Genomic DNA, 25,902 nt, shown 5'->3' on the forward strand with positions numbered 1-25,902 from the left:
TGGATGATGTAGCTAATAAACCAGTACATTTCTATGTGATCATTGCCCACCTCATATTCTGCCAAATGGGATTTTCATAGTATCTTGTTATTATCACATTAACTGAATGAGTGTAGTGGTCTGATCTAGTAGAAGTAGACAAAAATGCAGGATAGAAATTAACACAGCAGGTATTGACCGGGAAAGGTCAAAATGAGATGCACAGTGCACATGTTGGTTCTGGAGCAGCCAGAGCCTGGCTGGGGGAGTCTGGATGAGCATCCATGGGTGTCCCTGGAGTGGGGACCAGAGAAGCAACGGACTCTGGCCACTGAGTCCTGTTTGGTCAGTGCTTCTCTCTGCAGCCATTTCCGTAAATCCATGAGGCCAAAATAATGATTTATGATGAAGCTTCATATAGAAAGGGACAAGGGCACCAGAGGAGCCGTGAAACCTGCAAACCTCCTCAGAAATGCTGTATTTTACACCTGCAAAATGAGAAGAAACAGCTCGACTAAAGCTGGTCAAAGACACAACAAGATGAAATGAAAGACAGTATTTTGAGTAAATATTTCCCTTTTTCCAATTTTCCAATTGCCTCCAAAGAAAAACCAGACCAAAAAACCCAGAAGCCCCTAAAAGGCTTTCAGAAAAGGAAAATGTCTTTTCTTTCCAGCTATAAGACTGCAAATCCTGTGCTGAAAGAACATTATCACCCATCTGTCCTCCTCTGCAGACATTCCTGCCTGCGTGTCCCTCCAGGAGTCTGACACCTGCAAGAGGGGCCAGACAGGAGCAACCAGAGAGAAAGGATTTACACTCTGAAATAAGGTAAGGTCTGACAGATCTGCTAGAGTTCAGTGGCAGTAAAACATTTTCCCTCTCATTAAAGTGTTACTTCTAAAGAGATATTTAGAAAAAAGCTTAAAAGCAGAGATTTAAACCAATTCAAAGCCCATAACTGCAGTAACTCCCTGTGCTCTGCAACTCCTATTTCATTCCTTTGATATTGCTCTCAAGAAGTCTGCCACACACATTTCCTCAGGATTTCAAGGGGATATTATTATCACTTTTTTTTTCTTAAAAGCAACATTTTTAGTGTTTCATCCAGGCCCTGGAACACATTAAAGCGTCTTTTCATTATCGCAGCCTTACTGCAGATATAAATAGAGCTGGCCTTTGCTTTGTCGATAATGCTGGCTTCTTCTTTATGTGGAGATGTTTATGCAGAAGTATGAGCCACACACACCTCAGCACCTCCTCATTCTGAGGAGTCACTTCATGCTGCTCACTGGTACCTCAATGCACACTGCTTCTGGTTAGCGGTGCATTCAGTCTAAAAGAAGGTGCCAATTCAATTAGTCCACAGTTTTAACACTGTCATTCCCATTCTCCTAGTGTTGGTGTGTGTTTGGCTCCAGTACTGAAATGGAAAACCAAACAAGCCCACAACATGCTGCAGCATCAAGAAGTGCAGCTGGACAGGGCGGGTGTGCAGTAGGCAGTGGGAATGAGGCAGCTTTACCTCTCAGTTACAGTTATTTCTTCAATCCATTCAACAATAAAACCCCAGCAACCAGGCTCCAGCTGATTGGTACCAGATGCCTTAGGTTCACTTTTGCACATCCCAAACTGCCTACAGATATATTGCATGTCTTGGATGGTTCCTTGACATTGGTTAAATACAGCTCTAAAACATCTTTGTGACTGAAGCCTTCTCCCATTGACCGAATTACCTTTCCCCCTCTCCAGGCAGTTGTCTCACACTTCTATGATAAGTGACATTGTGTCACCTCCTCCATTACCGGGTAGCAGAGAAGCTATCCTATTAGAAAGAAACAGCATTTTCCCCTCTCTAGTTACAGTATGTTACAGGGATGCCCTTTGCCTGTTTTAGAATGTTTTGCCATCTCTGCCACTTTCTCTGCAACCTGCAGGTCCTCTTCAAAATGCCCATCTCATGCACCCTGCTGGGATATCTTATTAAAGTGACCAAAATGCTCCTTTGTTTCTTATAACAGGCACCAGGAAATTAATTCTCAGCAGTCAAGCTCAAAGAGTTCTCTTACAGGTGACTGTTGCTGGCCAGGCAGTCAGGCTGACCAGCCAAACCCACCCAAAGCAATTTTACTTTGAAAATGAATTTATGTATTCTCCCTTTATTCTGTATGTTTAAAATTTCAGACTACACTGATCTTAATTTTCTTACCTCTGTCTTCAAAATGGATAGATAAGCTTAAATAAAAGTGACAAATAAGCTTAAATGAAACAGGGAGGTGAGGAAAAGGTAAAGTCCCCCCAGTAATACAAGAGGTAGGCTATGAGGAAGAACAGGAGACTGTTTCATACTGAACAATATCAGTGTAAGAAATGGAACAGGTGTTCCGGAGAGGGAGAAGATCCAGAAGGAAGCCAGCTACAGCTGCCTGGTCTTAGGGCTGGGTCCAGGCTACATAAACTTTAATACACTTTGGAGTTGGCCAGCATACACTGAAATGCAGTAAATCCAACAGGGAAGTGCAGCAAATGGGAGTGAGACAAGGGCAAAGTGGATGGAGCATCCTGACCACAGCATGCACACAAAGGTTGGAAAAGACATCAACAAAGGCCTAAAGCAGCAAAGGTAACACATTCCTCTGCTACATCAGCCCTGTGACCACTTTACAGCTCTTTAACTAGGGAAATTTATAGCCTTAAGTCAGACAGATGTTGCTGATACAAAACACAAAGGTCTGTACTAAAAACAGTGCAGGTATTTAATCTACATAATACATGCCGCCTTTATATACATGCACACCTCACTGATATGAACTTAGGTAGTTAAGTGTGAACTTAGCTTCATTATCATCACTCACTGCTTTTCTTCCACATGTGCAATTAGCTCTCCTACAACAACTAATGGATCCAGTAGCCTATGAACCATTAAAAATCAAGTTATTAGAAAGGAGTGAAAACATGCCAGAAGACTGCCTTGGTATCACTGCTGGTGCCTGGCCTGGGGATCACTTTGCAATCCACTGGTTTTAGGAAGCTGCTTTCTTGGACTTTCAGTATGGCAAACTGCAATGCAGTGGCTACCACTGTCTTGCTCTTTTGGATAAGGCTTTGATCTGATGCCTTTCTGCCCTGCCACATTGGGTCAGCTCTGCCTCCTTGGGAGGAGCTCTGGACACATGCAGGCTGGAGTAATGATGCTACATTAATAATAAGAACATGATTAATAAGGTTCCTCTCTCTGAGATTTCCAAGCTTTTTACTGAGAAGGTAAAAATAGCTCTCACAAAGGCCAGAGGGCACCATTAGTCCCCTTTCCCAAGTGCAGACATGAATGTACAGCTGTCATTTACTGGAGGTCATAGGGCAAAGTCTTAACAGATCAATGTCACAGCTTTTAGCCACAGATAACTTGTGATGCCAGCAATTTACTTACCTATATGGACAGAAAAATCAATCCCATCATTACATGAACCTTCTGTTTTTATTACATTCTCGGCAGAAAGTAGGTCAGATGCCATGAGCACGCACAGGGCATCTCTCTTTCAGCACAGCCAACCCCCAGATCTATTAAACTCTACCCATGGTTCATGAATTGGTGGATGCTACAGGAAAGCAAGGTTCAAGCATGTGTAAGTGAACTAGCCTGTATATTTGCAATATACACAGAGCTTTGATAACATAGGCATAAATGTAAAACAAAAGGTGACCTGGTGAATAGTATTTCACAGTCAAGGCTGTGATGGGCGACACTGTCATGTTGGTTTGCTGTTTAAATTAATGATGCTATAACTTTTGCTCTAGAAATGGCATTTTCCTTTCCCGGTTGGGAAATTGAAGATCAGAAGAGCTGAAGGATCAGACCCATGAACCCTGGGCTGCCCACTTTGCACTAAGATACCCTATGTTCCCTATCAAGATTCAGACAGCTCCTATATGGGGGCTTTGGGCACAGTTGCTGTCTTTTGAGGACAGCCCTCTGAACCCATGGGCAGTGTTTCTTGCCTGACCTGAGCAGGGATAGGAGTCCAGTAGGAGCTCATGGAGGAGGCAGTGCTGGGGAAGGAGGGTCAAGGGCAGCTATGCACACAATGCAGCCAGAAAGCAGCCTGCAAAGAACCCCTCCAGGCTTCAGCAACACTACAGTATTTCCACTCGCTTCCTGTGCATCATGGTCATTTTGAATACATGAGCTTTGGCAGCAGGAAGGTAATATGCTGTAGCTGATTTAACAGGCATCTTTTCTGGAGTGAGCTGGGCTAACAGACAAGCAAAGAGTCACTCTGACTGTACCTGGACATCACTGACATGTCAGTAACAGTCTGAGTAGCACAATGTAAATCAAGATTTTAAAATGTCCTTATGTCCACAACACTGAACTTCAGACTATGCTTATATTCATCCCCTCACTCTACTGCTGCCATTCATTCCTCCTTGTTGCAATACTGATCAGGAAATTAAAATGAAAGCCTTCACCAAGAGACAAGCTGCCTTTGTAAATCCCCTGTGATCCATGGCCAGAGACAGAATCCTAACCGAGGAAGTGCACTGCATGGCTGCATGGGGAGGCAGCAGGGGATGGGTATGACAGGGATCTGCATGGCTGGGCTGTGACATGTGTCTGTCTGTCTGTCTGCCCTGGGAGCAGGAGGCAGCATGCACCCAAGCTGGCTGGAGGGAGCGATTACATCAGCCTTCAGGCTAAGGGGCATCTCCCCAGCAGTGACATACTTAGCAAAGCAGTCCTGTCTGCACAGCTGAGCAGCACACCAGCCCTGCTCTGGATCTGGCCCGTAATAAATAACAGAGAACGGCATTTTCAGCACATGATCTGAACACTGTCAGGTCTAATGAGTCTGCAGCTCCAGACAGAACAGGCCAATATACAGGCAATGATGGAGAAATCCCAGTGGGCTGCAAGAGGGGATGTTTCATATTCACATCATCAGAGTTTCTAAACCTTCATGTATTTTCTAATTATGCAAAAAGTAACAGTAGCAGTGCTGTGAGTAATTTATCAGCACCCATGTATTTTAAATGAATCCCTAGTAAGGATGTATTAATGTTACAGAGCATTACGTAAAGCAGGAGAGACTTGAAAACCCAGGGTCCTGCCTGTCTTGAGCAATGTCATTATCATTATCACAGAGCTGCTCTCCAAAAAGTAGAGCATTCAAACAGCAAGTGATTTTGCCCCGAGGCGCTCTCTGCTTGCCTCTGTGCTGCAGACACAGTTACAGGGTTAACCCACTGCTGGCTGCTGTGCCGTGGGCTGCATTCACACGCAGTGCCTGATCCATGGAAACTGGTCACCTCAACAGCACAGCCAGAAACCCTGTTCTTACAGAGATCAACTTCTGAGCAGCATCGAGACATTGGTGAGCTGGAAAACCTAAGCCACAAGCACAAGCAGAGCTGATAGACAAATGCCATCTGTTATTGAAAACAAAGGAGAGATTTATTCAACTATTTGTTATTAAGTGTTAACTGAAAGCTTTGTTAAATCCTAGCTGCCTGCTGAAATTAGTAATTAGTACAACGGTTCAGGCACCTAAACTCCAGTACCACCCAGCGCTCCCTTTCCAAGCAGTGGATGATGGATGAGCTGTTAATTTTAGTTCCCGTAAGGATACATATTCCTCTCCAATCTATAGGCTTAAAGACATTAGATCACTTCATGGGAAACTGTTTCTTTTGTAATTATGTCACATTTGATTTCCTGCTGTCTTTAGCCATGTGACAGAAAGGAGATTCAACAGATTAAGACCCCCCCCCAGTAGACCATTTACTATTCATGCAATGGAGAGGCTGTGATCTCTCTGCACGTGTACATCCACCTTTTCACGTGTGCACACCCCCACCAATATCAAACAGGGAAGGGAAAGACAACATTATCTGTGTTGAAAAACAGTTAAACCCCCAGCACTTTTCCTTATTAATTGCTGCCACATTGTCTATCAAAGATCTATACAGCTCCTATTTGAAGCTATCACTTTTCTGTGATGTTCTGATCTTTAAAGTCCCTAAATTCAACCACACTTCAATATTTTTGCCAGGCATTTGTTTTGATGACTGTGTTGTTTTGCTCGATGCCAAGAACACAGAAAGCTTCAAACTGCTAATCACAGTTTTATCCAAAGGCAACAGCAAAGCGTCTGTATGAATGCTGTGCTAGAAACAAGTCCTTCATCTTCACTAGCAAAATAAATGTTGAAATTAAAAATCAAAGAGTTTAACTACAGATGAAACCCTTCACGCTGCACGCACGGAACTCATTGCGGTGTTTTTAATAGGCTCTAATGATGATCTCAATATCATTTGATTGCACAGAATGCATAAAATCGCACGGCAGCTATTGGTTCATAATTCAGGGCTTTTCCTTCCTGAGACCACTTGCTGGTAGAATTTATTTCCCTTACCTCTTGTCTTCACACAACCCTGTCATCAGAGGAAAGCAAAGAGCTCTTTATCTTACAACTGGGTGTAACATGCTAGTGCTTCAGAACGCATTACAGTCATTATGTCTGCCGCTGTCCCCAATGGCTCTGACTGCCCTGCCCTTTCCATGGAGGGACCATAACAGATTGTCCTCCCTGCCCACTGCCCGCTGGGTGGGATCCAGCAGCACTCTGCCCTTGGAGCCAGAAGGGACTCAGTGGGGTCACCGGTGCTGCTCCTGCCCCAGCTCATGCAGCCCATTACAGAGCACTGCATGAGCAGGAGGGAAGGTTTTAGTTACCCCTAGTGTTTTTAGTGGAGGGTGTTTCAAAATCCTTAAGCTATATATTTTAATTTCTGAGGAATTTGGGGTCAATATGTTCACTTGCTCTTTCACTGTTTTTGTCAGATAAATGTTGATTTTCTGCTTGGGTACTCACCTGTCTGATGTTTTTTCCTATTCTTTTGAACAAATAGTTTCCTATATTATAGAATCATAGAATAGTTAGGGTTGGAAAGGACCTCAAGATCATCTAGTTCCAACCCCCCTGCCATGAACAGGGACACCTCACACTAAACCATATCACCCAAGGCTTCATCCAACCTGGTCTTGAACATTACCAGGGATGGAGCATTCATAAAATACCGGCTTTACTTTTCCCAGCTAAACAAGCTGTACTTAAAGACCCTTCCAAGAGGTACCTCAACAGTCCCCTTACCATACTTAGATGTTTTTTCTGGTACCCACTTTCACGTCAGAGCACCCTTCCGCATCACAGGCAACCAGAGCTGCAGACAGAAATGCAAAGCCTATTGCCAGGGCATCTCATGCTTGTCTATCTGCTCTTGCTGAGCTATCCAGACTTGATGAAACCAAGAAGATAGAAAAAGGAGGACATCTTACAGATTGTCCCTAGCATGACTTTCTGCATCCTAAAAACTGTAGTTTTAGAACATGTTTTATGTATATACAAAGCCCAGAAAGTCCTCACATCTGAACCTGGCTTGGAAAGAACCACTTTTTGAGAAACCCAATGAAGAGGAATTTCAAGTGCAGAATGTGTCCACAAAGGCATAAAAGAACAGTAACACCTTCTCACAAAACATTCATTAAGGGCAAAACATTATGGAAGTGTTTGGGTAGGCTATCCAAGTGTTACAAGAAGTGAAGCTTTCACACAGAAGGCACAAGGAAAGCATGTGCAGACTCCTTGGTGTCCTCAAGTTAGCTCTAACTCCCATGTGTCCTAAGACTTTAGCCTTAGCTGTGAATTGCATACCGTGGTGCAAAAGAACCCTAAAAATAATACCTAAGCTGTGCTTGAAGTCTGTCAGCCTGTTTAACACCTCCAGGCACTGAGCCTAAAGTCTGTACAACAGCAGAAGCAATGTCAGTGTCAAACACTCTGTCCAATACTGACGAACAGTGCCAGGTAGGAGTAATCGACTGTAAGGGCAGCAACCATCACGTCCAAAGGATCTTTGGCCTTTCTACTGGAACTTTTAACTAGCTTGGCAATTAATGGCATTTCCAGGAGAAGAAAATAGGAGCTGACTTCAGAGCAGTGAGTCCTTCCATCTGAGGCATGTGGGAGCTGCAGGATAGCAGAGTCATTTTGTCAGGGATATCCTTGAAACTATTGCTAACAAACATACAAAGTTGTACAATACAATAAGACCAGTCCTTTGAGGCCTCCTTTTTCCTTAGTTTTAGCTAACCGTGATTAGCTACATTGGTAATGGTGTGATAGGAGTCGCCTTCAATTTCTCACAAAAGAGAGAAGGACCTAATGCAAAATCTTGCTACATGCTACCCACCTAATATTTCAACCTGTAAAGCCTTGTCACATCAGATCAATTTTGAGGACACCTTCTGAAATGTCAGGTTTTCAGCAGAGTGTACTAGCAGGTCAGCTGTGTTTGTCGATGATCAAACACACACTTTGAAAGTTACTTTACAGAAGCCTCTTAACACAGATACCTGCAATCAACTGAAAGAGACCATCATAAATTCAAGAGCAATTTATATTTCTATGCATCTAGAAACGTGTTCTGCTTCTCCTGAAGTTTTAAATACAGCCAAGTTTACATAAGAATTACTAATTGGTTGTAAAGGTCATGCCTTTTGAATATATGCATATTGGAGGTGTAAAATGTATTAGGCTGCGCTATTATGCTTAGGCTTAGTGCTGAATTTGGATTAAATGGTGTTATATTGATTTGATGAGCTACTCAGATATGCTGAAGCTTTAATGGAATGTATTAAAAGATGTTAATTCTAACAGATACACCCTCAAAAGTAGTAGCTTAGTGATTTGAAATTGCTTTCTAGTACAGGCTTTTGCCAGATTTCAAGAAAGAGAAAGGTATTTTGGAGTCCTTAATCTGAGACTATGTGCTAATAAATATCTAAGAAGAGGTTCTTTCTTTTCCTTTTCAATATGGATGAGTGCCCTTTGTAAGCCAGAAGGGAACTGATGTAATGTATTGATTGCCATTTAAATGCCTTTATAAGCTCATTAGTGAAAAGTAAAATGTTTCTGAGCAGAAACAATCAAGTACCATGAAAATAAAGGAAGGCTCATATGGTTCTTAGATATACATTAGACAAATGCCCTTATGCAGAGAGACACCAACAAGTGTGAATAATGCCTGTTGTGAAACTGCTATAAAGAATAGGCTCTCTTGTTGTGAGAACAATGTCACACTGACAGCAGACATCGTGAACACTTGAAACCGCAATGGTGTATCTAGGTTACCTACATAGCTGGGATAGCCTCTATCTGGGAGACACTGTGATGTTTAGGGAAACATCCAAGAGTATAAAATAGGTCACTAGCTGGAGTCTGCCCAGGTCCGAAGTGGCTGAAAGTCATCACCATCTGTTCATCTGAAAGAAGGCGCTGGTATCAGTCCAGTTCCTAGCAGATAGGTATCCATGCTGTAAAAGAAACCTTCAGAAGCAATCCTGGTTGCAAATGGTGTTGGCAAAAAGGAGCCATGGACTGAAGGCTCTCAAGGAGCTCCTTGTAGTGCACACAGACAAGATGGTGGGTATTTGTAGCTCATTTACCTGTAGTCCCTCTATGATGCCTTAGCGGGCAAATATTCTTTGCTGTTGTCAGTCTAGTGCCTTTCACTGACCAACAGTAGCCATTAAGATCACTATCTGACTAATGTCTTTGAGAAACATTTTAGCTTAACAGCTCTAGGAAGAGATATACCCATACAAGCTTCTTTATGGGATCTTGGAGAGGCTGTCCTGCGCCTCCTGTGTTAAGTCACAGCCCAGATATAAAGCCTCTACACATGTGCTGACCTCCTGCTCTCACACCTCTTGGGAAGATTTAGCTACTTCTCACATGCCACAGCCAGTGGCATGGGCAACTGGTAGAGGTAAAGTTTGCACTAACTTGCTCAGGGAGCCATCCCTTCAGTCAGAAGCTTCCTTTCTCACTGGGAGATGGTCCTGACCCACTCAGCCTGTTACTTAAACTGGTTAAATGCTGGTGCAGAATGGGTTGAAGAGGACATTCCCTTCACAGAGGGAATAAGCATCACACTGCACCCCGGAGAACTCATGGTTTTGACTCAGACCACTATCACTCCCACTGATGTGCTAGCAGTGAGACAAGAGCTTACAGGGAGAGAAGTATCCCAAACCACAGAGCAGGCATAGTCTGTGCACCAGGGCCTCAGAAACCAAGTGTCCTCCAAGAGTTATTTCAAGTTTCAGCCATCATTACCATCTTATTAAGGAGCTAATAAAGACTGTACCACAAAGTATTTATGTGAACATATGCATTTAATCTAAGGCAAAGCTTTTGCCCTTCTCAAATCAATTGAAGAAGACTCTAATTACAACAGTTTCATGGCTACATCACTCTATTCAAATTAATTACTCTGCAAAAGTTAATACAACTGAAATGATGTTGTGTGTCTTGAGAATGCTGAGGAGAGAGAAACACCACTTAGGGCCCATTCTCCTTCCCACTTGGCTCATCACCCATTATGTCCTGCTCCACCACTGCTGGGCTCCGCTCTCCTCCTTCCTCATCTGCCTCCTCTCCCTGCCTGATGGAGCTGCCAGCTCCTGACAGATCCTCCTCATTTACAGCCCTGCTTTCTCCAGCACCAAGAGAGAGTCACAGCTCATCTCAAGACTATTAACAGCACAACAAAGTATTCATGCATTTACTAGACTTTGTATCCTTTCACATGAAACACTCATTCCTTTGATCTCTGGGTGAGAAGGGATTTCCTTGTTATGTCAAACCATTAAGGAAATGAAGATACACCCCCACACAATCCCTCTTTCTGTATTAATGGCAACAAGATATTCAAGATAAGATTTTTACCCCCTAAGAACAGTACAGTGACTGTATACAGCATCAGTGTTTCTAATCAAGCTGTGCTACCTCTTCTGACAGGGCTACTCTACTCTTTCTTTTGTGGTGCAAATAACACTGCCTCAGGTTGATAATTAAACAGAATGCAAATTTTTACACACTCTTGTCACCCTTACAAGGTCAGTGTTGATCTGACAGCATTTTAATACAAACAGGAGCCTTTGCAGCACAGCAGCCACCACAGTCAATGAAGAATTACTGAGTATATGTTTTTACATGAAGTCGGAGTACAAAAGCATTATAAAATACCTTTGATTCACTTCTACCTTTACATCAGACTCATACACACATGTATCTGTGTGTATGAATGTCACGAACTTCATGTACTGACATTTTAAGTAGACTCAAGGATCTCTCACTCAGTATTTATCCAAGGAGCCCTCAGTACCCCATCAGGTAACAGCAGCAGGGTTTTTGTGTCCCCCCTCCCTCACACTTGCACCTGGGCAGTACCCGTGACAGGCAATGATTAGTCCTGCAGCACTGACCACTTTTCTATACAAAAAAGCTGGTTTGAATGGCATCTGATTGGCACCGCTGAGAGAGAACCAAGAGCTCCCTGAAAGTGCTGAGCATCTCAGTTTGCCCTTAGAAAGGCAAGAAATAAGAGCTTTCCAGGTCACAGCATTTTTAGCTAGATGAAAGTGGTCTGAGGTTGTATTTGGAGTTGTTAATGACCCTCACCAAGTGCTCTGCAGTTCAGCTTGTGGCCTGGCAAGTGAAGAAAGAAAGGATGACCTTAAATAAAAGTGTGTACTCCCCCCTACTCCCAAGTATTGCAAACCCAGCATTTCCCTAACCAAGGTGAACACATACCAGTGTTCTGGGGTACAAAAGCTTCACCCCTGACACTGGCCCCTGCCATACACTGGCAGGCAGTGAAGACAGAGCAACAGCAACTGCAGCAATCCATGCACATATAGAAATGAACAGCAACACGTGCCTCCTGTCCCCCTTCTCATTCTGGCAAGTGAGCATTGACAGCGGATGGTGCTAATGGCTGCCAGCTGGGCAAACAGAGCAAGTAGGTCAAGAGCATCACTCCTGCAAGAGTTTTCCTTGCTCAATATTGTGAAAATTACTGCATTATTGCTCATCAGACAGAGCTTATGAAACCGGTATTTAAAAACCCCTTCCCATGATAGCAGAGGTCAGGTTTTCCCATCTTGAGATGTTTCATGTTGAGCAGAACCACTCATTTTTGATAAATACCTTTTGATATTTAAAATCTGCACCCAGGCCCATCCTGATTGCATGAAGCAGCTTTTACCAGAACAGCTATCACAGCTGGGTAAAAACAAAGGACTGAAACCCATACATTAGGCTCTTACAGTTTGGAAAAGCTCTAATGGAGATTTAACAGACTTACTCTAAAGAACTCTTTGGTTGAGCCTGAATCCAAAGTGCCATATGCTATTTCGGTTTGTTTAGCCAGGTCCTCTGCGCTCTCTATGGGAGAAACCATCCTTTCCACCGTAAGGAAGGCAGCAAGATTAGCAGTGTAGGAAGAGATAATGATGAGAGTGAAGAACCACCAGACTCCTCCGACAATTCGCCCTGAGAGAGATCTATGGAAAAACACACATCATCAAATTGCTGTGAAGACATTCCTTGATTGGTTTTTAATCTACTGAAGACAAATTCACATGCACGACCCTTATGTCCAGATCCTCCCAGTATCTGTGACCAGATGGACTGTGAGCTAGCTCTTTGTAGTCTTCCTCAGCAAAGCGAATGTGGTGTGAACCTGGTCCTAGTGAAAACAAGGACAGTCAACTAAGAAATGATTCATCTGAGCCACCCCATCAGAGGCTTGGAGAGGAAGAAGCTCTCCCGACTTCCACAGATCCTTTGCTGGAGAAGTCTTTTGCCAGAAGACTTTTGTCTTCTCTGTTTGCCCAGCCTTTCCCCAAGGCTGGACCTAGCTGCTGTGATGTCTCTTTTGGGGCTGCCCAGCTCAGAGGACACAAATGTACCTTTTACACAACTAACTCTCAAAATGTAAACTGCAAATAGGAATGTGAGTAACATGCAAAGGAACAAACCAAAACTGATCCAGTATCCTTCTCTCATCACAGCCCAGCATGAGCTACAGACTGAATCTGCATACTGACATGAGGAGAGAGGCTGCTGTGTTTTAATTGAATTACAATGTACATGTTGCACTGTTCCAAGTCAAGCATGTTCCTGCTTTATAACCACCACAAAAACAGAGAAAAAAGCAGGAAAAAAGTTAATTGTGTTGTGGTTTTTGTTTTTGAAAGAATATCCTAAGGACTAAAAAAAAGCCTACTTGTAAACATGTAACTACAAAATGCCTGGTGGTCAGGAGGTCTAGATCCTGTCAGTAGGAGCTCTTGATGCTTTATAGCAACTGAACATCAGGCTCAAAATATCTGTTGAGAGCTGGAGGGTGCCAGTGCCACAGTGCTCAGCTGGGTGGGGAATTTCACTGCCATGTACAGTGCTCATCCTGCAAACACAGCGTGTTGACAGGGATCATTTCAGGAGCCAAGACAAAGCTATTGCCTATGTTTTCCCTTAAATCTACTAATACTGTCACAGGAAGAATCAATCCCAGTACATTAAATCCGTGGAGCCTGTGTGCTGTAGTCCTTGGTTTGTGTGAAGGGAAGAAATAGAAAGCAAGAAAACTCTTACCTGTTCACTTGTTTCCTTCAAGCCCCTCAGTGCCATCCCCAGACAGTGGGTACAAGTTGTCCTACCAACTGATGAAGATAGGAAAAAGCAAGTCTCCCACATGGGGGGTTAGCTGGGAAACTGCCTACTCGTGGCCAGAGCCTGAGATTGCCTTGGCCATTGAAAAAATACCATTAAATTAGGAATGGAAAAACTAAAAACCAAATCCATCTAATGTTAAAGAACACGTCAAAGAAAAAGAATTGCCAACACAATAAAAACAGAGCGATATGGAATAGGTGAGAGGAATGTGGAGAAACAAACTAAGAGGTGAAGCACTGCTATTCTCCATTCTCCTCTGCCCAAGAAATGGAAGCAACAGCTCCCACTGAGCAGGCTGGTTGCTGTGGATAACAGCACCAGAGCAGTTACACCCAGGGACTGCTGCATCAAGTCTGTGCCAATGTGCAAGGTGGTTCAAGTGGCTACACAGCTCAGGGAAGCTTGAAGAGTGAAGCATCACCACTGTGTCCATCAGGAAACAATGGTGTTTGAGGTGTGACTCTGAAAGAGACCACTATCACTCTGGCCTGTGTGCACTTCCCAAGGGCAGGAAGACACCCACCAGATCACCAACAAGTGGAGAAGGCTTCCCTGCCTTTCTTGGGGGGCTTCCAAGAGTATAAAAGGCTTCTAAGTTTCAACCTTGGCTCCACTGCTGCTGTGCTGATCACTAACAGAAGGCTACTGAGTAGCTGCAAAGGTTAAGTTGCATAAATAGGAATCCAGAATAATGCAGTAAATCAAGGAATCACTCTACCTTGCTCTATGTTCTTTGTAGGTATCAAGTGAATTTCTCGGGATGTTAGATGTCTAAAGGCCTTTCTGGGCAGCTCCCTTACCAGCTTGGGTAAGCTTTAGCTACTTTGTACAGCTCAATATCCTAAACACTGAACCAGCCTCATACATAGGCTAATGTAATTTTAGCCAGCTACAAAGCAGTGCCTTCTGAACTCATCGTTTAAGGCTCTCTTTGGAGCTGATAGATAAAAAGAGATTTATCTCACTTGCTGTAATGTGGGATAAGTCTCAAGGTGCCCATCTGTCTTAGGACTTTGGAGAGAACTGAGATGACTAACTAAAACACAGCCTATTGTTTTTAGATGGCAATGTCAGGTGAAATTCACCTCCTTTTCCTTCACTCCTTCACTATATACTTTCCATTTTCATTGAAGACCCAGTGTTGAATTCCTCCTTCCTGAAGTTTCAGAGCCAGACTGAGCAGAATTATGGCCAGCAGAAACAGAAGATGAAACATCCACTTGCATATAGCAAGACCAGCTTTATCTGGGGTTTCAAGGTTCCCATGGCCCTCTTGCTTTACAATAGGTCTTGAAATAGGAAGATGAAAAGAAGACTTGCCAGAGTGTTTAGATAAATTCAGTGTAACTACTGGGAACAAAATATTGTGTGCTCATTCTCCCTGTAGTTTCTCATAGGAAATGTCTTATTTGCATTACTAGCTGCCTTTTCTGTTATCAGGACAGATGGGTTGCTGGGATAAAATGTGCAGAAGACAACCATCTTCTAAACCACTGAAACCTGAAGCTTATGCTCTGCAACAATAAAAAGGTTTGTGTCGAGCTGCATCTTCATACAGCGTATTACACACAGAGGAAGGTAAAAACATCTTGCCCCAGAGATCTTGCAACCTGCATGAGTCAAGTCAGAGAGAGAACAAAAGTGGAGAGGCAAGGGGAGGGTGGGCATGGCTGGATCCCTGGATGAAGGCAGCGCTTGTCTTAGAGTCCTACAGGCAAGAGGGGTCTTGCTAGATGAGGACCAGAGCTGTTCTTAGGAGAGTTGAGGTCACTTGAAAGAAAACTGGATGTCACTAGAGAGTTGTTTCTACCAGGGTCTTCCAATGGGCATGAAAAGGAAGATTAAACATCTGCTACTACGAAGCTGTCTGGGCTGATAGCTGTAATTGGTGGTACACAGGATGGGGCAAAAGGAAAACAAAACAAACCACAAAGCTGACACTGAAGGAAAGACAGACAGAGAGAGCAGAAGAACAAGAACATGGACGAGCATGGCCTGGCAGCCTCCTTGTCCAAAGGACTCCAGTTTCCCCCCAGTCCATCTGCTGATATGAAGACTCCTTATACCCACTGCAGGGGCTGGTGTAGAGGGATGTGGGAGAAAAAGGGTTAGTACATAAACAGTGGGCTGGTAATAAGATAATACTTGTATGGTCTGTGCTGTGAACCACAGAAATGTTCGTCCATTACTCAGGTAATAATGATAGAAAAATCAATCACAGCTTTTAATAACAGCACCACTTCTTCTGATGAAGACATACCTGTCCAAGTGTGCAGTGTTGTAATTTAGAAGCAAACAACTAATGCTTTATCCCAACACGTCATTTTTCAAATGACCTCAATAAACAGATACTTTGCACAACATTATTTTAAAGTGAACTAGCATATTAACAAATGAGAAGAGTAACAGAGACCTGGAATAACAATTATAGCTCAGTTATCAAAACAAAGTCAGACGGTGTTTTCAAAAGCAAGTAAACAGGAAGAGTGCATACCTTGAGAGGAAATTTAAAAGGAAGCATGGAGTCAAATGAGAGCAAATTAGTAACAAGAGAAAAACAAAATAGATATTCAAATTCACATTCATTTTCCAGCAGAATAATACACTTCAACAAAATCTCATTTATTTACCAAAATAGCTTGAATATTGCTTCTACTCATGCGCACAAACCATTCTTGATTTCCTATAGCACACCTAAATAATAAGCTTCTTACACTACTCAATTTCTAATTGGGCTCTTCTGATTGATACAAGATGGCTGCTATATTGACAAATAACCTTTAAGAACTCTGGTGCAAACCCTCCTTGTCTAGAACCTGTCTGTATTCCAAGCACAAGTCAGCTGGTGCCTAAGAAGCTGCGAGCTCAGTCCCTTGCCCCATGCCCAGCCAGCCCCTGCCTCTCCTGCTGGCCTCATAGGGCCAGGCAGCTACTGAGAGAAAACACGAGAAACAACAGCATCTAAAGCACTGCCTTGAGATGCTTCTATCATAGGAACTGGCAGTGGGAGTTTCAGAAATACCTCGTTACCTCTCATTGCTATTTTGAAAGTCCCACAAAGTCATTCCCATGGCCTTTAATAGGAGTCTCTTGAGCCTTCTGCTGTGAAAATAGGGATCTTGAAATACACCCTCCTAAATAACTAATCTCATGAGATAATTCTTAATGAACCCCCTGTCTTTCTCCATCAACAATTAATTAATCTAGCCTCTTTGTGCCACATGAATAAAGAGCAAAGTGAAAATACACGCTCTCTTAGAGATTTCAAAGATACTTTCGCTCAGAACAGTGTTACAAATTTGACTGTGTTTTCTCCTGGTTCCATTTGCTGTGCACATCTAACATTAAAGCAAGTTTAATAATCTACTTTTGATCCATCAAAAGTGAATTTTCAATGCTTTAGCTCACTATGCAGAAAACACAGCAGCCTTTGATAGCAGAACAAAACTGCTGAAACAAATGCTGATTCCATCAAGGGATGCACTAACCCCATCCTTTGGCTGCTATCTGATTCCATTTAGACGACTCCTATTAAATACAGAGAGGAGAGTACAGGGATATTTCCTCTGGAATATCCACACAGCATACTCACCAAGGATAGATCTAACTAGTCATTAGATGTCACAGCTGTTCCACACAAAGGCAGCTGAAAGAGCCTTTATCAGCAAGTACAAAAGTGATCTCTCCAGACTGCTTGTCGGCATCTCTCTACAAGTGCTGTACGCTCTCATATAAGAAATTTATTCAGACAAAACTCACAATGGAAGAATGAAGCCCCTTTTAATGGCAATAAAATAGTATGAAACATTCATAAAGTCAATGTACTGTGAATGGTGTAACCTTACAAAGATACAGATTAAGAATGAAATATTTGGGAATAGTCCCTTCTATGGAAAAGAAATTTGACATTTAATCAACTTAAATCAACATATTGGTCAAAAGAACAGTGTTTAAAGGTATTAATTTTCTCTTCTTTTCAGTAACAATGCATGTAACTGCCTGGAATCTGTTATCATGAAAGATAACTAACTGGACAATGTCTTCAAATGAGGGCCATATACTACTACTGAGCTAATAACTTCTGATGGACAGATAAAATAAATAGGTTTATTGCTGCCTCTCTTTTTTAGTAGGTATTTCCAAGGCACTTATCGTGGTACTACTGAAGAAAAGTAAGAGTATGTTCCACTTGTTATGTAAGGTAAATGGCTGGACATGTCTAAGAGTCACATGAGAGCGTAACAAAAATCCTATGGACTTCTACTTAACTGTCAATAAACAGACCTAGTGGAAACAGAGCAATGCCTGCAGCTTTCCATGTGATGTCCCAGTGCTTATTTCCCGGTCCTTTATATGGGGCACACACATGGTCAACAGCAATTTAAATGTTAACACTACTCATCACCTTTAAGAGCAAGCAGAGAGGCAAAGTTTCACCACAGAATTTAGGTATAAAGCAGAAGCACAGTGTATAAACAGGAGGAGAAGGCAAACTGCTATAACTATGGTGGGGCAGCACACCCAGACACTGATAACTGCATGGTCATACCCAGGCAAAAATGTGCGTGCTTTACATAGGATAAATATTCATCTGTCAATAGGTATGAATCTAATTGCTGCTATGAAGGCTTTTAAAACATATGCATGACTTGCATCAAATGCCAATGCCAATATCTTTAGAAGTCCTGGATTTTGCTGCTAGCATTAGGAGATCTGAATGCGCAATGACTGTGAACTTAAAGGATCACTACTACATTATAATAGGTAGAATCATGATCCTTTCCATTAAACTTCATAGAATCATAGAATAGTTTGGGTTGGAAAGGACCTTTGAGATCATCCAGTTCCAACCCCCCTGCCATGGGCAGGGACACCTCACACTAAACCATGGCACCCAAGGCTCTGCCCAGCCTGGCCTTGAATACTGCCAGGGATGGAGCATTCACAAACAGTTTTGTCACTTGCTTCAATGAGGCTATTTAAGATCCCTGTCACTATATGGACAAGGAAAAACTGGTAGCATCAATGACTCAGGTATTGAAAAAGGTACACAAATACAAGGACTGACAAGGTGTATTTCAAACCTAAGTGCTTAGTTAGACAATATCTATCTCTTGCTTTAATCAGCAACCTTGTGAAAGGAAAAAATTGCATCCTGTTTGTACTAAGCAAGTATCTTTAGTAATTAAAATAGCTGTAAACTGGTTATTAAAATATTGTCATACAAAATACAAGTAGTGCTCCGTCACTAAGAACCCAGATAATTTTACTGCTTACCATAAGCACATTACCAAAGTATTTTTCCAGTGGAAATGAAGTAATATTATATATATTATTCAAAACCATTTGTGCTATGCATTGTTCAATTAAGAATGGTTTTCAAAGTGTTTCTTTAAAAACATAATTCTACAAGTTACTACCAGTGATCTCTGTTCAACTGGAATAATATCAAACATTTTTATTACAGTCTTATTCAGAAAGACTGTCTTCATGAATAAGAGAAATCTTTATGGAAACTGGCAATGCTTATTAGACCATATTGACTACGAACACAGGGACAACAGATTAGACAGGACTGAAATAACGATACACATACAGGGTATTGCGCAGTAGCTGTTAGAGAGGCACATACAGAGACCTGAACATACGAAAGAGGGTGGTAAGCAGATTAGTAATGGGTGAGAGGATGGTTCAAGAAAAACAGAACTAGAGAGATTAGGCACAGGATAAAGTAAAAAGACTAGCAGAAGCTATGATGCGAGTGGAGCTGTTTTAAAATGCTGTTGCATGTGATGTTTTTAAATAAACAAGTCTTACTTTACAAAGCAAAATATGTTATATGCACCAAGGAGATGACCGTAAAATGAGATATGCAGCAAAAACACGGTAGCCCTCCAAGCATTGCTGAAAACAGAAAACCCTATGCATTTTACAGCCTCAGCATGGTGTATATAAGTTTGGCAGAAATGCATAAATATCATTATAAAGCAATGCCATTCACTCTGGAGGTCAACATTAGCAAGCATGGTGGCTTGATGATGATGCTGAGCATTGAATGGAATGTCAAAACCAAAAGTTTTGAATAAAAAAGAAATTTGAATAAAAGTAACATATATGCACCATGGCATCAGAAAATGACCATAAAATGCACAAAGGGGATGGAGTGATATGGAACAAACCTTGGAGAAATATCGCATCCTTGCTGCATAAAGGCACCCAGGGAAAACCAAAGGCTGTTAAATATTCCAAACTCATTTGGAGGGTCAGGAGGATTCTGAGGGTCACGAGGCTCTTCACTGCTGTCTTCCAAGTGCCATTCGTAAGGACTGAATCTGCTGACTAGGAAAAGAACTACGCTGACGCCAATGTAAGCAAAGACTATACACATCCAAATTTCATAAGCCAAAGGATCCAAGAAAGAGAATACGCCCGGTTTAGATTTCTGAGGCTTCTTGATCATGATGGAGATGCCCAGGCTCATAAAGGGTTTGGAAAAGTCTATGACTTCTTCTCGCACCAGTGTTATGGTGAGGGGAGCAACAGCTATATCTGCTCTCTGAAAAGGGAAAACAAGCTCAAGTTAGTTACAAAACAGTTGCATCATAATCACAATCTAGTCTCAGGCTAATGAATCCAATGATAAATTACATGAACTAGTACAAAACATTTTCTCTGCAGCTTATTTTGCAGTCACTGAAGTTAAAGACTATATATTGATAGCAAATTGTTGAGAAAAATTACAATCAAACCCATGCAAGGGCCTCACAACAGAGGCAGATAGATACCAACATGTATTTATGTTTCTATTAAGTTAAAACAGATGAATAAACACTATGTGAACTGGACAGTGAGATAACAATTAAAACAATGTAGTTTTCTAGTAATGGTTTGTATCCATCCACCTGCCTTGAAGACTTTGGGCAAATTATGTGTTTGTTATGGTTTTACTTTCCCATTCTTTCAGCAAATTATTTGGCCTTACTGATTAGTCCAGGACCATTAAAGGGAATATAAGAGACGTAATTGGTCACTGAGTTTCAGCTGCATTTGGATGCTACCACTCGTATACTCATTTGAAACCCCTTTGTAATAAGCTATACAAGCTGGCAAAATAGTGAGGTGATAGGAACTAGACAGCACACTTTTTCTGTGGTCACTGAAGAACAATAATGAGGATTTGTCAATAGCCTGTTTTTCAGTATAATGGATATCATCATATTTTACAGAACTCAGCTCTATGGATCTTTAACACAGACTGTGCTCTGGGGTTGCATCACCTGGAAGCACAATCTCATCGCATTGCGTCTGTCATTTACCCCCATGTTGGTATGCTCTGAACCAATGCCCTTCCCTTTAATCAATACATCTTTGTTGGGATTCCATGGGAGGGTAAGAATGTGAAGTAAAAAAATGTATTATTACCTGATCAAACATAGCATTCCAGAATTTGTTTTCAACATGCATCTAATTGCACCTGTATTTCTATGCCAGAAAGGTTCAAGTCATGCTGTTAGATAACCTAGTCTTGATTCAGGCAAGTACTCAAGCAGGTGTCAGCATTTGCAACAGAAGGGATTAGAATGTTAAAGAAAAGGGCCCTTTTAATTTAAAAATTATCTTTATGAGGGTCTGTATACCTACATATAATGTTTTAAATCTTCTATTTTAAACTGTTGAAAAGTTAAACCCTAACTATTCATGTCACTGGTATTTCTACAGATGGCCTTTCATTGGTAAATTAAAAACTTCAGAGAAAGAATTATTCCTAGGGAAAGTTTACCTTCTCAATACCTAAACCACAGTGCACCTTTTAAATCAGGTTTTTGTTTTCCACTAGTAAGTATGTACCTCTTTCTGATGCAAAAATAAAGCCTGATTAAGTAGGAGTTTGAATAAAAGTTATTAGGAATTGTTAATAAGAAGTGATTAAAATCTGTGCTGTAAAATAATTGAATATGCCTTTCTGTAAATCTGATGGCAGTGTACATGACTTGCATTAATATCTGATTTGTTCCTCCTCCTAGATAGCTGTTTGGTGGCTTGGTTATTTTAACATTTAATAATCAGAAATGGTGAAGGCTTCTCACAAGGTTAATCCTGGTATCACTGCTCTGTGCCAGCTGGTGCCTCAGTGTCACTGTGCAGCCATGCCCAAGGGACTTGCTGTGGTTTGATAATAATCAGATAAATCATTCCTGTGCATAGAAGGAAGCCATTTGGAAACCATGGACCTTGGTGTACCCTCTCACAGCCCTCCTCAGCCCCGTTAGACATTGTCTTTTCCCTTAAGTGACCTCTTTCCCCAAGGAGAAAACCAAAGTGATTTGGTCACTTACTGCAAAAATCCAGCCTAACGTGACTTGACTACAAACCCTGAAACTTCTGACTGCCTTTGGATACTTGGGTATTTATTGGCTTTGCAGATGAACCTGTTCATTACCTAAGTAATAGAGAAACTTGGGGGGACACAGGTAGAGTGTGATAAAGGGACTGGGTGATGCTGGAACATCTTCACTGTTGAATTCCCCCCAAACATATATTTGTCTAGCAGCTGCTGCTTATTGAGCTCCTGTTAAATATTACATGCCTGCAGTCAGTATGAGATGCAGAGTATCAGTTTTAAACATAGTCAGAGTCCACGGCTAGCTGGAAGACTAAGCACTTTGACCATGGCTACTGTGTCTTGTGTTGAATTAATGAGGTACTTACAAATTAATCCTTAGGAGAGTAAGCTTAATGGATAAGGACCCCTACAGAGACTTAGCAGTGATTGTATTTGAAGTGAAGCTTGGGTGGGAGGCAGGTGCCTTACTGCCTGGCACTTCTGCACATGGAAAGCCAGCCCTGGGACAGCTCATCAGGCAGGAAAAGGCTGGTTCAGCTGGAAGAACATTCAGTTTTTGCAGCATTCCCCTGGACTTGGAGAAATTTAATCCTCCCAAAGTAATATTTTAATTGCAAAAGCAGACACGGTGGAGCTCTTCCTATGTGCTGATGCAGCGTGCAATAAAGTCTGTATCATCTCCTTCATGAGCAGTTGAGTTCATGCGGGATGCTCCTATGGGGTCTTTGGGGGGAATGAAGCTGATGCTGTGCTGAAGCACAGATAAATCAGTTTTTAAAGGCCTCGTTGCCATGTCCTCATTCATAACACTCAGCATGGATTTCTTTGTAAATGATTTTAAATTACATTTTAATATTAAGAGATAAAACATTAACTTTTCCCAATACATTTCTGTCTTCCTGCTTTCCTACCATTTTCAGTAGGTGTTCAATATAATGGAAACACCAACAAACACCTTCATGCCTTAAGTGAAAATGGCAGCAATTGTTTTCTGCAGAGAGAACAAGCGTGGGCTCAGACACAGGGTCTCAGAAACCATCAACAACCAGGGCACTGAGAGTGGATCAGCTACAATCCAGCAACTGAGCCTGGTTCCCCACCACTTCTCTGAATATTAGTTGGACTAGAGAGGTTAAAGCCCAGACTGCTCTTCGCTTATTTACTTAGAGATACAGTATTTGAAATGGAGAGCTTATGGAGAGCTCTAAGCACTCTACAGGATCATTAATGATTGCTGCACAGTTGTGAATTTGCCCTCCTGTAATGGCTGCAGATAAGCAGAACTCATGAAAATTGAGCTCGATTAAAAGGAACACAACCACAACCATGCCCTTCCCTGTGCACAACTGGAGGGGGGGTTTAAGAACCTCAACAACTAAGCTTTGCTAATCGCTCATGACTAATGGCGTTTCAAACATCATCTCTGCTGCGTTTGAGCTGGGTGAGAAATGTCATGGATTCCTTTGAGGCTTGTTCTGCCTTTGCCTACTAGTGTGGGAGGGATGGATTTAGAGGGGACATGCAGCACCGAGGAACTACCCACTCTGTTCAAAGCTGACCCCAAGGGGCTGAAATCCTCAAGACTCTTGAGGGGAGGGAGAAAAATACCAAATGGAAATATCCCTCTGCATGGGGAAATAAAAATGATAAGATTTCCACCTCTGTAATCCAAAAGGAGGAACCAAATTCTTCTGCTTACAGACCTAAAGATGAGTCTTCCTAACTTCAAAGCTATGCACTAGCTATACAACAAGCGATACCTGTACATGCAGGTCATTCATGCTTGCAGAACCAAACAATTCCTTTGCTAATGTGCTGTTTTCCAAGCAATGGGTGTGGGCTACAGTCACTTTACAAAGCCTTTGTGTGATGGGAAGCCAGCCAGCACTCAAGGTATGTGTGGATGGAAGCAGAGGGACACTGCCTGATTTCCATCAGGAGCCAACCACCCCAGAAGTGCTGATATACATAGAAGAGACTATGCTGGAATGATGACAGACTGAGCACATTTTAGGTCCTCTCAGTACAGTCTGAGGTTTCCAAGTATCAGAAAAGGGTGTCAGACTGAGCAACACATCATCTGTGGCATCTACTGGTAAATGCTACCCTGTGAAGAGAGTCCAGTATGCCCAAGTATGTGTTGAGAGGTCAGGTCACAGGGACAATGTGTTTTTAACACATTAGCTCACACTTGTTCAAAAACAACAGCTGACACCCAACTAGCAACATGCTCCACTGAAGTCCGAATGTATATTAGCTGGGCCGTGTAAAAAGGTATTAAGGTGTTAAGCTGCAGTTGGCCTTGTCTGCTATAGTCTGTTAATGTTCAGTTCATACATGCTTTATGTGGATGCCCATAGCTCCTCCTGATACACTATTACTGTACGCAGATGGAGAAACTAAGGGTACATCTGCTTCCTGAGCTGTGCAGATAGAGTCTGGGACCATGTCAGTGTGGCTCTGTGCATGGGGCTGTGCCAGGGCTGTGGTCCTGGTGCCACCATGGTTTGGGCAGGGACTCCATGTCTATCTGCACACAGCTGCCTGAGCTGTGGGACATCAGATGCCTTTGGGCACCTGTCCCTGGGTGAAGGGTGGGCTTCTCCTGCTTATAGCACAGTCAGGCTCTGCCACAGACTAAGAGCACATGGCACATTTTGAGGCGAATTAGTCTTCCACTCTACTACGATTCAAAGGCTGTATATGCCATATGTAGTCTTTCTTCTTCTGCTGGGAGAGCCAGAGAGGCCAGGCGAGGCTGGTTAGCTGTTAAAGGCAGGGAGATGTGTAGGTGGTCCCACTCTGACAGACTGTGGAGGCTGCTTGTGTTCAGGGGACTGTCTGTTCTTTACATCCCTGCTTCATTCCTTTACACTATTTTACATATTGAAAGGTTTCTATAAAGACCTTTTTTTTACCCGAGGAGAGTTTTAAAGGCTGTAAGGTTTGGCTGCTCTTCCCAGTCCCAAAGCATTTGTAGCTACAATTAAGATCTGTGTTGAACCTACTGTCAATTAGCCTCAGCACTGTGAAAAGCATCAGGCCCGGGGAGGGAAGGCTTTCCCTGGCTGCAGAGTGAAGGAAGAACAGCAGCCAGCATCAAAAGGGAAAGAAGATATAAAAGCCTATAGACAGAGGCTTACCCTGCAGAAGAGAAAAGACGACTGTCTAGTGCTCAGCAGCTGGTGGGTACAAAGCCCTGTGCACCGGGAGGAGCTGCTGCTGCTCAGCCCCGCACGTCCTTAGTGGGTGGACAGATCACTGGAGGACAGCACTTGCCTTGATGGCTTGCTTTGCTGCTTAGATTTAAACAGCCATTCAGCCTTCCACCCTGAGAATGATTTAGCTACTTCCCTCATCCAAAATGTCCATGAAAAAAAGGCTTTTACCTCGTTGCTATTTTTATTCTGTCAAAAGTTTCCACTATGTTTTAGAAATTTCTCTTAGTTTGAAGGATAATAGCACTTGAATTGGTAGAGGGTTTTTTTTCTAGTAGGAATAAGAGTCTTATTTTGACACCATCAGAATGAAAAAGCAAAATTAACATTTTCTTCAACCTGAACTGACTTTTATTTATGAAAAATCAAATAAATTTAATTTTATGTCATATTTCATTACCATTTATTATTGCTACCACTATTACTACTACCACCAACATTGGAAAATTGCTAACAAACCACAACAAGACTTATGGGTTCTCCTGTCTAACAAGACTTATGGGTTCTCCTGTCTGAAGCCCAGGACTTTGGTAGTACTGGCTCAGCCAGAACTTCTTGCCTCCAGGGCTGCCATCCCTGTGCTGCCCTTCTCTGTAACCAGGTTCATTTGTACAGCCCATTGCAAAGCCACAAGGAATGGTCCAAGAGGGCCAGCTGAGATTGTCCTTGACTTCAGGGGGCCCTATAGCACAGCAGACTTTTATACCCTCCAACCAGCCCTGACGTGATATGGGACAGGGGAGGGGGAATTTCTAATGGGAAGTATTTTAATGTGTTT

At 42.4% G+C, this 25,902-nt stretch overlaps 1 protein-coding gene across 2 annotated transcripts in view; it reads right to left on the reverse strand.

Annotated features, from left to right (window-relative positions):
- Positions 1–25,902, reverse strand: part of GRIA3 (glutamate ionotropic receptor AMPA type subunit 3) — a 145,797-nt gene that overhangs the window by 22,577 nt on the left and 97,318 nt on the right. For both annotated transcript variants that reach the window (XM_005148297.3, XM_005148296.3), the window contains exons 11-12: positions 19,742–20,118; positions 12,190–12,388 (exon numbers count right to left, since the gene is read on the reverse strand). In XM_005148297.3, coding sequence (XP_005148354.1) covers positions 12,190–12,388; positions 19,742–20,118 — 576 coding nt within the window. The remainder of the gene's footprint in view (positions 1–12,189; positions 12,389–19,741; positions 20,119–25,902) is intronic.

This window comes from Melopsittacus undulatus, chromosome 6 (assembly GCF_012275295.1).
Source record: "Melopsittacus undulatus isolate bMelUnd1 chromosome 6, bMelUnd1.mat.Z, whole genome shotgun sequence".
In the NCBI taxonomy this organism is placed as follows: domain Eukaryota; kingdom Metazoa; phylum Chordata; class Aves; order Psittaciformes; family Psittaculidae; genus Melopsittacus; species Melopsittacus undulatus.